Below are 13421 nucleotides of genomic sequence, written 5' to 3'. Positions count from 1 at the left end.
ATTCCAGTTGTTGGGAATCCAGTTGTTGGGATTCCAGTTGTTGGGAAGGAATAAGGCTCTTGTGCTCGGGTCCCGTTTAAGGATTTGCAAAGGCCAAAGGGGACCCATCTCCTTCCAGCATCCCCTTTCCCACAATGGCCATCCAGAGTGCCTCTTCCGGGAAGCCCACGATCAGGACGCAAGCCCAGTGCCACCATTCCCCAACAAGCAGTATTTAGAGAGGCACTCTTCGCACTCGGAGCTGCTGCCTGCAGTGAGCAGCAAGGGGAAACAGGAAGAGATTCCTCCCCCGCTTGAAGTAACCACAGAAATGTCTGCTCCTCTCCCCCACCCCTCCAGGTTTATGAACCACATGAAGCACCACGTCGAGCTGGATCAGCAGAACGGTGAGGTGGACGTCCACACCATCTGCCAGCATTGTTACCGGCAGTTTTCTACGCCCTTCCAGCTCCAGTGCCACTTGGAGAATGTACACAGCCCCTACGAATCGACCAGTAAGCTCAGCCCCAAAGTGTCTCCCCCTGTCCGTCTGTCCCCCCCCGCAAAACATCTCAGCAGGGGGAGATGGGAAGGGTCTCCACGATGGTCATAGCCTGCACTGGAAAAAAGGCTTCCTTCAGAGGTTCCCTTTTCCTTTGGTGCAGAGGAGGACTGTCTGCTCTGCTCACCACAGACAGGGCAGGAAACAGTGGCATTATTTACAGAGTACCAGGGGCTGCTCCCTGCCTCCAGGGGATTGCAGGAGGCGATAGGGGAAAGGGGAAGGATTTGCATTTTTGAGCTGCATGTAATTAGGCATAGTTACAGTTGGGTCCGGGGACGCGGCGGGTGGTGCTGTGGGTTAAACCACAGAGCCTAGGACTTGCCGATCAGAAGGTCGGCGGTTCGAATCCCCGCGACGGGGTGAGCTCCCGTTGCTCGATCCCTGCTCCTGCCAACCTAGCAGTTCGAAAGTGCAAGTAGATAAATAGGTACTGCTCTGGCGGGAAGGTAAACGGCATTTCCGTGCACTGCTCTGGTTCGCCAGAAGCGGCTTAGTCATGCTGGCCACATGACCCGGAAGCTGTCTGCGGACAAATGCTGGCTCCCTCAGCCAGTAAAGCGAGATGAGCGTCGCAACCCCAGAGTCAGTCACGACTGGACCTAATGGTCAGGGGTCCCTTTACCTCTACAGTTGGGTCCAGGAGAATGGGAAACTAAACCTAAATATGATTTTGTTTCATGACCAACAGGGACCCTTAATGGGGTGTGGGGATGGTTATCTGAGTGCTAGGCCCTGCAAGCCTTCTGCAGTTTGGGGTGGCATCTGAATCCTCCTGGCGTCCTCCTTTTTGACAGACTCCCTCTTGCGTTACAGCGAAATGCAAGATCTGTGAATGGGCTTTTGAGAGCGAGCCCATGTTCCTGCAGCACATGAAGGACACTCACAAGCCAGGGGAGATGCCCTACGTTTGCCAGGTATGGAGAACACCCCCCCCAAAAAAAAAAACCCACCCAGTTGGCTTCAACAAACTGAGAATCCACACTGAGTCTGGCCAGCCTCCTCTCCCCTTTGTTAGCTACAATGTAGTAGGAATGGAACTTCCATGCACAGAGGCAGTCTACCCCTGAATACTAGTTTCTGGTGTATGGGAGTTTCTGTGCAGGGGGAGAAAGTGATATGGGAGAGCCATGGCCTTCGCACACTCCTTATTTATTTATATATCTCTTGATTTTTATTTTTATTTTAATTTTTAAAACCACCTCAAAGTTGTTTAGGAAATAATTATGAGCTTCCCACATTAAGCCATTGCTGAAGGCAAAATGCCAGACAAGAAAGGTCCGATCCTTCTCTTGAGAGTTCACAGCCTCCAGCTACCCAGGCTGGAATTTGGAGGGCTTGTATCAGGTAGTTGATTTACTTATTGCTCACCTGATTTTAATCCTTATCACTTCTTTCCAAAAACATACTGTAACATACGAGAAATCTGTGACTGTTCGTTTCGGTGTTGCTGTTTTCCCCCCTGTACTGAATTTGCAAAAGAAAACAAAACCGTCTATTCATGCTTCTGTACTCATGGCTCCCTCCAGGTCTGCCAGTACCGCTCGTCACTCTACTCCGAAGTAGACAGCCACTTCCGAATGGTCCACGAGGACACGCGGCATCTCCTCTGCCCTTACTGCCTCAAGGTCTTCAAGAACGGCAACGCCTTCCAGCAGCATTTCATGAGGCACCAGGTAAATTGGCCTTGCAGGTGAAGCACTCACCTGGTCCCCTTGGTGATTGGGAGTGCCATGCAGGCCAGCTGAATTCTCTGGCCCTCCTCTGCGCCCTCCTCCTCAGCTCAACCCCTGAGGCCATAGAGGTCTCTGAAGCATTTCCCAGAGGTGCCTTTCAACTCTACATCTGGTTTCAGCTTCCCTTTTAAGGGGTAGTTGGAGAATGTAACAGAAAGTAAAAACCAGGACTAAAAATTCTAAAGGGGGTGGGGGTGGGGAAGATGCAGGGATATAGAAATAATTATTGATTTCCCACCCTTATTTTTTGTTTATCTTGAAGCCTACCTGTGCATTAGAATGGGGCAGGAGAGTCCTGAGGGTAGTGGTTAGAACAAGGGCCAGCAAACTTTTTCAGCAGGGGGCCAGTCCACTGTCCCTCAGACCTTGTGGGGGGCCGGACTGTATTTTTTTTTGGTGGGGGAATGAACGAATTCCTATGCCCCCAAAATAACCCAGAGATGCATTTTAAATAAAAGGACACATTCTACTCATGTAAAAACACGCTGATTCCTGGACCTTCCGCGGGCCGGATTGAGAAGGCGATTGGGCCAGATGTGGCCCCGGGCCTTAGGTTGCCCACCCATGGGTTAGAATGTCAACCTAGGACCTGGAAGAGACCAGGGTTCAAATCCCTGCTTGGCCACATGGCGCTCACTGTGGGTGACCTTGGGCCAGTCCCTGCCTCTTAGCCTAACCTACCTCACAGGATTGTTGTGGGTATATAATGGTGGGTAAGAACGCCAGCCAAGTGGTGACCACACTGGCCAGGTCAGAAACATCTGGAGGGGCCGCGGGTTCCCCGCCCTCCCTCCGTTTACGACAAAAGCCACTGCCTACTGCTGCTGCGTCAACGCCGCTTTCATGCCACTCCAATTCTTCCTGCAGAAGAAGAGCATCTATCACTGCAACAAGTGCCGGTTGCAGTTCCTCTTTGCCAAGGACAAGATTGAGCACAAGCTGCAGCACCACAAAACCTTCCGCAAGCCCAAGCAGCTGGAGGGGCTAAAACCAGGCACCAAGGTACGGAGAGGGACGCCTGGGGGGCGCGGGGGGGGGGGGACAGGCAGTCCTCACTGCACAATCTAGCAGGCAGACATTACTAAGGTTCCCTGTCTATGTGGTTCCCCACGCCGCTTTCTTTTTTAAGGCACAAAGTGACAGGCAGGCTGGTTGAAATGTTTGTGGACCAGAAACTTGTGTGGACTTGTTTGCATAGTTTCCCAGGGCTCCCCACCTGCCTGTAGTGGGTAGAGCGCTGGACTTGGTCCTGAGAGAGCAGGATTCAAATTCTCTCCCTCTCCCTCTCCCACCCCACCCCACCCCACCCCCATCAGCCATGAAGCTCACTAGATGTGATCCTGGCCTGTCTTTCAGCCTAGCCTACCTCACAGGGCGGTTGTGAGGATAACATGAGGAGGAGATGTCTGTAGGCCACCTTGAAAGGTGGGATATAAATATAAGACATGAATAAAATACATTTCCAGCTAGTTCCTCTGTCCCTATCTTTAATGCTGATCGATTTCTGGCTTCCCCTCAGCTGGTGAGGAAGGTTACTTGGGAATGGGTAACCCCTCCCACTTTTCCCAGGGGTGGGGCTATGCAAATGAGGTGCAGGCATCATTTGGAGACTTTTTTTCTTTTTGAAACCCCACCTGTATCTGTATAGCGCTTGAGTGTTCTCATTGCAGTCTCTCTCCTCCTCTGCGACACAGGTCACCATCAGGGCCTCCCGAGGGCAGCCGCGGACGGTGCCCTTGTCTGCCAACGACATGCCCCCAGGCCTCCTCCAAGACACCACCTTGCTCTCAGCCTCGGCGGACCCCCAGCCCAACTTCCTGTGCCCACCTTACCAGAGGAACATCCAGAAGAAAGCCGTCAGGAAGATGTCAGAGCTCATTACTAAATTTCCCACTAAAATATCCCTTAGAAATAATAACAGTCTGTGGCGGGTGGGAGGGTGGGAACTGTGCAGTTCAGTGGTTCAGATTCTGCAGCTTCCTCTTTACATTCGACAGCTGACGCTTTCCAGGCTTGCTGGAGGGAGTTTTGGGAGCCGCATTTGGCCCTTCGGCCTGAGGTTCTTCCCAACCCCTGGTATAGATGCTTCCCTGCACTGTCCCAGCCAACGGAGCAAGGAGGAAGCCGCCTCTGCTATGAGCTGAACACCTGGCTAGTTGTGGGATTCCAGCTACAAAATCCAAATCCTGCACTTCGACTTGGGTGCACAATGACCCAAACGTCCTTTACAGAATTGCTCATTTAATTTGGTGGTGTTTTGGCTTTTTTTTTAATAAAAGAAGCAACAGGACTACATTTTCAAGGTTTTTTCTTAACGCAAGTGTCTGGTCCTTATGGCTTAAGGCAATACAGGACAACAAACCAGGAAGGAGTCCACAGCTGTGGCACTAGCCTGCCGCATCATCAACCGTGGTGCAACACCTGCCAAAGCCTCTTAGCAAAACCCACATCCTTTGTTGGAACCCAGCCCCTGACCGGCTGCCCCCTTTCTCTCTGCAGGAGCGTCCTTGGCCGGCAAACGTGCCTGGAGTGCAGCTTCGAAATCCCGGATTTCCCAAACCACTTCCCCACCTATGTCCACTGCTCGCTATGCCGTTACAGCACCTGCTGCTCCCGCGCCTATGCCAACCACATGATCAAGTAAGTCAGGCCAAGCGGTTTTCTCTTCCTCCTCCTCCTCGGATCTTTTGTTGCATCGGCTAACTCTTTCCTTCCGGCTGAAGCAGGAGGGGGCAAGAGTGTGCCTGCTCTTCTCTTTCTGTGACCTGTGCACCCACTTTTGCTGGGCTGAAGTGTTTGCTGGGCCCGTTAAGGAAGTGGGTGGCTTGTGGGAGTCCCTAAGAATTGCTCCCTTTCCTCATTTGTGTGTGTTTGCTTGCTCTCTTTTTACCAGCAACCACGTTCCTCGCAAGAGTCCGAAGTACTTGGCCTTGTTCAAAAACTACACTGCTTGGTAAGGCAGAAATTTCCCTGGAACAATAATTTCCTTTTTTTACCTGCTAGCTAGCAGCTTTTTAATGTTCTGGTGTGTTGTTCGTCTACACCGTGGACCTAAACCTGCCTTAATAATCCTTCTCTCACACCTAATATTTGTAACTCTCTGGCCCAGTTGGGGGTAGTCAAGCCAAGAATGACTCTCAGCCTCTTCAGCAACCTACAGTTCCCAGAATTCCTTGCAGGGTGGCTGGAGCTATGACAATTAAAACGAGAGGGATTTGGTTCATGTGCAAGGTTAACCCCGCTATGTTAAAGAAAGCGATGGCAATGACAATGAGGACTTTGCTTGTGGTTTGTTTGGAGAGAAGCAAACCATGAATCAATAAGTCACTTGAAGCCTCTGCTGGAGGGCCTCAGGTTGGGAAACGCTGGTTTAGACCATTTTAAGTCTGTGAGCTGAACTGGTGCAACGACTTGTATTTTTGTAGTGTAGATTTGCCTTATGAGCTTTCCTGTGTGTGATGTATCTAATCACTTTTGTGCTAATCGCAAATGGCAGTTCCTGGGTCTGGAGAACGAATGCTGCAGAACCTCAGCTCAAAATGCTTGACTCCAGCCTTAGTGGAGAGAGCACTTTGGGGGGGTTGGGGTTGGCTTTTCAAACATTGAATTAATAACTTTTTAAACCAGCCCTCCAAGGTCTGTGGTTGTTTTAGAAACCTTGTTTTCTGACATGCTTCATCAGTGAGGCTTAGACAGTTTTCGTGTGTGTGTGTGTGTGTCTGTGTGTGTGTAATGAATGTGTTGGAGTTCTCGGCACTTATAACAAGATCCCCAAAGAATCACATCAAAGGGCTTCAGGTTCCCCACCCTGATGTGATTTATCTTTTGAGCAGCTAAATCAAGATGTCCATTGCCAGGGCAGAGGGGGTGTTGTTGTTGTTGTTGTTTGTCTACAAGGGAAGATGTTTGGGAATCAAATACGCTTGCGAGTGGCAAGGGATGATCTTCCTTCTTTTCATTTCTGCCTCACAGCGGAGTGCGATTGGCTTGCTCGGCATGTCTCTTTGCCACATCGGAAGGCGACGCGATGGCCAAGCACCTTGTCTTCAACCCCTCGCACGAATTCAGCAACGTACTCCTACGAGGTGAGGGCTGGAGGGGGCAGGTGGAAATTGGATGATGCAGCACGGCTCCTCCCAACTCCTCCATTCCCAGCGTTTGCTCATTCAAACAGAGTTCCCCACCAAAAAGAATCACCACCACCACCACATGTGTCTTATAACCTAGGAAACTGCCCTATACTGGTCCATCTCAGTATGGCCCGCACTGTCTTCCCATGGTTTTGAACTGAGCAGTGGCGTAGCGTGGGGGGTGCAGGGGGGGCCGGCCGCACCGGGCGCAACATCTGGGGTTAGGGCAAATCCACGGGTTAGGGGGCGCAAATCCACGGGTTAGGGGGCGCAAATTACTTGCCTTGCCCCGGGTGCTGACAACCCATGCTACGCCACTGGAACTGAGACTCTCTTCTGAGAGAGAGAGGGGGGGGGGCATTTCCTCTCTCTCTGTTTTATTGCAAGCCTGTTTGAACACTTCACTCTTGCCCTTGCTGCAGTTCTACTCCCTCTGCCATCCCCACCATTCCCGCTGCCTTGATATACTTCCAGCCTTTTTGCTCTTCCTTTCCAGTTTTTTGTTTATTCAACTTAAAACCTGCCACCTGACCAAATTCCTGGATTAATTCCAAAACCCTTTTAGTACTAGACTCTGGCTCCTGTAATGTCAATACTAGGTCATCTGCAAAAGCTTTAAGTTTAAACTGTTTAACTCCGACCTGAATACCTTGGATCCGATGGTCCCTTCTGATCATATTTAGCAGGACCTCCAGGACCGAGATAAACAAGAGAGGGGAAATTGGGCAGCCTTGTCATGTCCCTTTCTCCATCTTAAATTCTTCTGTCACCACATTAGTAACTATCAATTTAGCCTTTTGTTCTGAATAAATTGCACCTATACCATTTACAAAACCTTGACCAACCCCCATCCCCTGAAGATTTTTCTTCATGAAGCTCCAAGAAATGTTGTCAAAGGCTTTCTCCGCGTCTACAAATATCAAAACTGCTTTTGTATTGATATTCACTTGTAATTTTTCTAAGATGTTGATTATATTCCTCGTGTTATCAGACAAATGTCTACCAGGGAGAAAGCCAGCTTGGTCTTTATGTATCACCTCTGCTAATACTTTTTTCAGTCTTTTAGCCAAAATGTTCGAACACTTCACTCTTGCCCTTGCTGCAGTTCTACTCCCTCTGCCATCCCCACCATTCCTGCTGCCTTCCAGCCTTTTTGCTCTTCCTTTCCCAACAAGCTCAGAGACTGCGATGGAAGTCCTTGGGGGCAGCTGCCTAGGAAACTCTGGGTTCAAAGAGCAGTGGATCTGGGTTTCAATTCTCAGAACGTGTCCACAGAACTTGTCCTTGAGACACACACATTTGGGTATCAACAAGGGATGAGGAAATAAAGGGAGGGCAACGCTGTCGCCCACTAGATAAGTACAAAAAGTTCCAGGACTCTTCCAGGAAGACCACCAGGCCACAGCGGCGCTTGACTGAGGGGCAAGACAGATTTGCAGGCTTGAACAGGAGGGTGCCATTAGGAGAGAGCAAGGCCAGTTTCAGGAAGGCAGAATAGGCAGGGAGAGGATGGGGGAGCTAGTCTGGTGTGTAAGGGAGCCAGGGTGGGGTAAAGCATGGTATGATGTCTGTGAGCTGCTTGCAGCTGGTTCTCTGTCGCCATCCTAAGAGGCAGTTTATATGCTGATGGAAAAGTGTAGTGATGGATTGCTGTGCAGACTCAGGGTATGGCTAATAGTTCCCAGAACGCCCCTGCATTTTCCTCTGCCCTTGTGCTGTGAGTCCACCTGTTGCCACTGTCCCTGGCTGGCTGTCCAGTCCCTTTGTGTGTTCCTTGTTAACAAGCCGCCTGGTGCAAGCTCAGCCTCTCAATACTTGTATTTCCTCTTTTTTCTAACAGGTTCCACCTGGAGTTCGCATTCAAGGTAAATTTTCCCCAATTTCCCTCCCATATGGGCAGATTCATGAGGGATTTTTCTCTTTCTTTTACTGCAAAACTGGCCTGGTTACAAGTGCCACATCATACCCATTCCACATTTGTGAGAAATATTTTATTGTGGCAGCACCCATACTCTGAGACTCCCTGTGTATCAACAGGGAAGGTGACTTCACTGTACTCTTCTTACTGCCTGCTAAAAACATTTTTGTTCAGCCTCCCCAGACGTGCAGAATGTAGATACATGTTTTAATCTGCTTTTAGTTAATTGCTGTGATCTTTTCTCTTTTGAATCATCTTGAGAATTGTTTTGTATGGTTTTTACTGATAATTTTATTGCTTTATTCTCTTTGTAAACTGCTTTTGAGATTTCTCCCCCCCCCCTTAAGTGGTGTGTAAACTTGATGAGATAAAGAGAGAAAACTACTCAAAGACGTTCCCCGTCTTTCTTTTTTTCTCCCACCCTTCAGGCCTGCCCAGCCATTTGACAGAGGCGTGAAGGCCCCCAGCTCCACCTACCCGCCAATCGAAGCTGCTACCGTGAACACGGCCTCGCCTCTGCCCGAGGACGAAAAAGAGAAGGAGGAGCCTGAAGCTGACAACAGACCCCCTGTCGTCACTCCCACTCCAGCTCCCACCATTATCCAGGAGGACGAAGATGAGTGCTTGAACGTGGAAGATGAGGACGAGGAGCCGCCGGCGAAGGAAGCGCCTGAGCCGGCGAGCCGAAAGGAGCAGCTCTCGGTGAAGAAGCTACGGGTGGTCCTCTTCGCCCTGTGCTGCAACACGGAGCAGGCGGCCGAGCACTTCAAGAACCCCCCGCGGCGGATCCGGCGCTGGCTTCGGCGGTTCCAGGCTTTCCAGGAGGAGAACGTGGCCTCCCTGTCCGAGGGGAAGTACCTGAGCTTCGAGGCAGAGGAGAAGCTGGCAGAGTGGGTGCTCACCCAGCGGGAGCAGCAGCTGCCGGTCAACGAGGAGACCCTCTTCCAGAAGGCCACGAAGATTGGGCGGTCCTTGGAAGGCGGCTTCAAGATCTCCTACGAGTGGGCCGTCCGCTTCATGCTCCGACACAACCTCAGCACGCACAACCGCCGGGCAGTGGCCCACCCTCTGCCCAAGGACGTCGAGGGCAGTGCCAGCTGCTTCATTGAGTTCGTTCAGCGGCAGATCCACACCCAGGACCTGCCTCTATCCATGATCGCCGCCATCGACGAGATCTCCCTCTTCCTGGACGTGGAAGTGCTCTGCAGCGACGACCGGAAGGAGAACGCCTTGCAGACGGTGGGGACGGGGGAGCCCTGGTGCGACGTGGTCCTGGCCATCTTGGCTGACGGGAGCGTGCTGCCCACCCTCGTCTTCTACCGGGGCCGGGTGGAGCAGGCCGCCAACGTCCCGGAGACGATTGTGCTGGAGGTGAAGGAGGGCGGCTACAGCGACGACGAGATCATGGAGTCATGGTCCTCCACGGTGTGGCACAAGCACATAAAGAGCCAGAACAGCAAAGGCATGCTGGTCCTGGATTGCCACCGGACGCACCTCTCGGAAGAGGTCCTCTCCGTGCTGAGCTCCTCCAACACGCTGCCGGCCGTCGTCCCCGCCGGCTGCAGCTCCAAAAACCAGCCGCTGGACGTTTGCATCAAAAGGACCGTGAAAAACTTCTTGCACAAAAAGTGGAAGGAGCAGGCCAAAGAGATGGCCGACTCCACGTGCGACTCGGACATCCTCCTCCAGCTGGTCCTGTGCTGGCTGGCCGAGGTGCTCGAGGTCATCAGCGACTGCCCCGAACTGGTCCAACAGTCCTTTCTGGTGGCCAGTGTGCTGCCGGGCCCCGATGGCACGGCCAACACACCCACCCGCAACGCCGACATGCAGGAGGAGCTCATTGCCTCGCTGGAGGAGCAGCTGAAGCTCAACAACGAGCCACAGGAGGAAGAGGAGGAGGAGGAAGAGGCAGAGCTGCAGGACGGGGCATCGGTCGCGCCAGCCGAGGAATCCGCCAACCCCGAGATCCTCCACCAGCTCTTTGAAGGGGAGAGCGAGACAGAATCGTTCTACGGCTTTGAGGATGCTGACTTGGATCTGATGGAAGTCTGAGTGCTTTCCCCCTTGATCCAGAGAAAGAGTTCTTTTCCTCTCTCTCATATATATATATATATATATATATATATATATATATATATATATATGAAAATCAATGTTGGATGAGACCATTTTCACTTCCCTGTGGATCTGTGGCTACGGGAGATTAGTAGGTGAACACGCAGACTGATAGCCATTTTATGCTGTCTGTTCATTTCTTTAAAAAGAAAAAAATGTGCTTAATTTGTTTTTGTTTTTTCTTAAATCACTGTGTTGCTATTTTCTGAAGATACATTGTGGGTGAATTATTTTTTGCTTTTCATTTTCTTTACCTCACTGTATTATAGTTTCTGGGTTGTGTTTGTTTTATACTGTGCAAAAAAAGGTTTTTAATTAAGCCACATCATCAATGTGACCTTTTTTCTTTTGAAAAAACCAAGGAACACCAGTATGTAGCTAAAGAATGAAAATCTCTACACCCCACCCCACTTTTTAAAAAATTTGTCATAACACAGACCTCCCCTACCTTCCCCTTTTTAACACTTGGATCCAGAAATGTTGATTTCTAGGTGATAACATCTTTTCTTTCTTTTAAGGTATGAATGTTTCCTTTAACACATTGAACATTCTGTAGCCGCCCTTTGAAAATTTGAGGTTTCCTTATTAACAAAGAGGACAGCAATTAAAGGCCGACACCGTTGTTTAGGGACAGGAAAGGGGTTGATCCCTCCTGTTGGTCACCAGCAAATGGATCTTTATAGACATAGAAGTGCCATGCTTTGGGTTGACCGATGATCCACTTTGGTCGAGAGTTACCTGGACTTCCAGGCAGCTGCCGTAACTTCCTCACTTCCTCGTCCGTTGGCTAAACTACTGGGCACCTGCTCCTTCTGATTCCTAACAAGAGTATAAACTGTGGAAGCTTCAAGCCTTTTGACAACTCCGTTCAGGTTGGCAACATCCTTTCCGGTTGACTCGTTGGTTGCAAGCTAATCCTCTCCTGGACCATTGACTTTAAACCTTCTGGAAACGTATCGATAGCTACTGAATCCTGCTTTCTCCGACGGCGCCAAGACACACTACGTACCCCGAATTTGCTACTTCGGTTGAACCCAGCTGCACACTCAAAAAAAACAAGGGAGAACTTGTTTTTATTTTTCACTGCCAGCGTAAAAAACAGAGACAAAAGAAAGACAAAAAGAGAGATGTTTTTTCTACTGTTTGCATGTTTGAGAGTTTTTTAAAAATCGTAACGTATTATGGTCTGAACAATGAAAAGCATTTTGACATGACGGAAGAACGTGGGAGCCTCCTCCCTCCCCTGCCCTTCATGCCACTTCTGGTTTTACTTTTTTCCGTTGAAGTTTTAAGACTCTCCTCTGTGGCCGAAGCCTTCCCTCCCTTTCCCCGAAGCCCCCAATATGCCCACCCCGCTCCCCACCCCAGTGACTCAAGGGAAGAAGGAAACAGGGTGGGCTGACCTGTAAATGATTAATCTCTAAAATGTACATACGTGGAACATTTAATAAAGCCAGGGAAATGGATTTATAAACGCTGTGTTTTTATTATGGAGAATAACAGCTGGACGGGGCGGGGAGAAGTTTTGTGCGTGTTGTAAATTAACAGGAGCTTCAGGCAGGATGCCCGATACAACCTGGTTTCCTCCATCCAGGTATTCTGTACTTCATCTTCCATCAGCCCAAGACAGCACAGCTGTATGATGCTGAGGTTAGCGGGGGGGGGTCTGTGGGTGCTGATCGTGCAGCAAAAGGGGGCATTCAGCTGCATTTTCAGTTGTGGGGTCCAGAGGAAAGTTATTTGGGCCAGATCCCCAAAGAGAGTCTTTTCCGTGAATTTGTAATACTGTACAGTTCTGGTTGCCACATCTCAAAAAGGATAATGGTAGAGTTGGAAGAGGTTCAGAAAAGGTCCACCAAGAGGTGACCTTGTAGACAAGCATAAGATTAGCATGATCTGGAGCAACTGGATAGTTTTCTCTCTCCCCGTTATACACTAGATTCCTTTCTTGGACGCACAGATTACCACCCCAGCCCCTGCCCAAAGTGGATCTTGCCATCCCATCATCTTTCCCCTTTCCAGCCCAAGGGGCTCATCTTCCTCCCCATCCCCACCCGAACCATTTTAGCTGACTCTTCCTCTCTTGCTTTTCCTTCTCTGCAGACACTGTCACGCCCCCTTATCCAGCCTTCCCCTCAAGACTGAGCAGCTCTCAAACTTGGTGCCGGGGTGCTTTGAAAAGTAGATAGCCAACACGGTGCTTATTCAGATGTTTTGAATGCCTCTCAGTGGCCCCAAGTGTTGGTAGTTGTACTGGCTCCTCCTGAGCTTATCAGGGGTTTAAGAATGAGATTGGTAACAGCAGGGGCGTCGGGTTCACTGAGGGCAGGGATGGCAAACTCTGAGCCTGTACATGCCTGTCAAATTGCAGAAAGTGGGCTTCCAATCTCGGCCCCCTTTTTCTTCTCATCTACTAGGCAAGTAAAGTGTCCATGTGCATTCTCCGGATCTGTGTTGGAACTGAACCACACAAGCGCAAACAGCACCATTCATTAGTGATTAATTTCCCCCTAAAGGACAGACCCATTCACACAGTCACTAACTGCATGACTGATATGCCACATTCAGTTTAGCCCCCAGCCCCCGAGTCTGACCAATTCCCCCTACATCAAATAATACATTCCCCTGGTGGTAGAAAATCAGTGTCAAGAAAGGCTGGACCGCAGGCTTCTTCCTTGATGTGTCAGCTTTCTACAATGCAGTGAATTTTCTGGGCGCTTTCAGTAGATGGAGAAGCATTTTTTCAAAAATGCACCTCCCACTCTACTTTCTTTAATTATAAGTGTTGGTTCCCCCCACGACACACACAAACAGCCTCACCACAAGATTAGTCTGACAAGCTCAGAAAGGGGAGAAGCCAGCAACGCTTTAAGATGACACAGGATCAGGAATGCCCGATTCAGGTCGACAGGGAGCTTATAGCAGAGAAAACTGGAAAGTTACAGTGAAAGTATAAGAATCATGACATGTACATACAGGCA

General features: G+C 50.1%; 1 protein-coding gene across 3 annotated transcripts in view; it reads left to right on the top strand.

Moving 5' to 3' along the window:
* The window catches only part of POGZ (pogo transposable element derived with ZNF domain), a 40611-nt gene extending 28705 nt beyond the window's left edge, over positions 1 to 11906 (top strand). For all 3 annotated transcript variants that reach the window (XM_079957905.1, XM_079957906.1, XM_079957907.1), the window contains 10 exons: positions 340 to 494; positions 1358 to 1458; positions 2071 to 2217; positions 3145 to 3279; positions 3972 to 4144; positions 4777 to 4917; positions 5171 to 5230; positions 6250 to 6362; positions 8248 to 8272; positions 8754 to 11906. In XM_079957905.1, the coding sequence (XP_079814031.1) occupies positions 340 to 494; positions 1358 to 1458; positions 2071 to 2217; positions 3145 to 3279; positions 3972 to 4144; positions 4777 to 4917; positions 5171 to 5230; positions 6250 to 6362; positions 8248 to 8272; positions 8754 to 10377 (2674 nt within the window). In that variant the 3' untranslated portion in view covers positions 10378 to 11906. The remainder of the gene's footprint in view (positions 1 to 339; positions 495 to 1357; positions 1459 to 2070; positions 2218 to 3144; positions 3280 to 3971; positions 4145 to 4776; positions 4918 to 5170; positions 5231 to 6249; positions 6363 to 8247; positions 8273 to 8753) is intronic.
* The last annotated feature ends 1515 nt before the right edge of the window (positions 11907 to 13421 follow it).

The sequence above is a fragment of the Podarcis cretensis genome (assembly GCF_951804945.1).
Source record: "Podarcis cretensis genome assembly, chromosome: 16".
NCBI lineage: Eukaryota > Metazoa > Chordata > Lepidosauria > Squamata > Lacertidae > Podarcis > Podarcis cretensis.
This window is presented reverse-complemented; position numbering and strand designations above follow the sequence as displayed.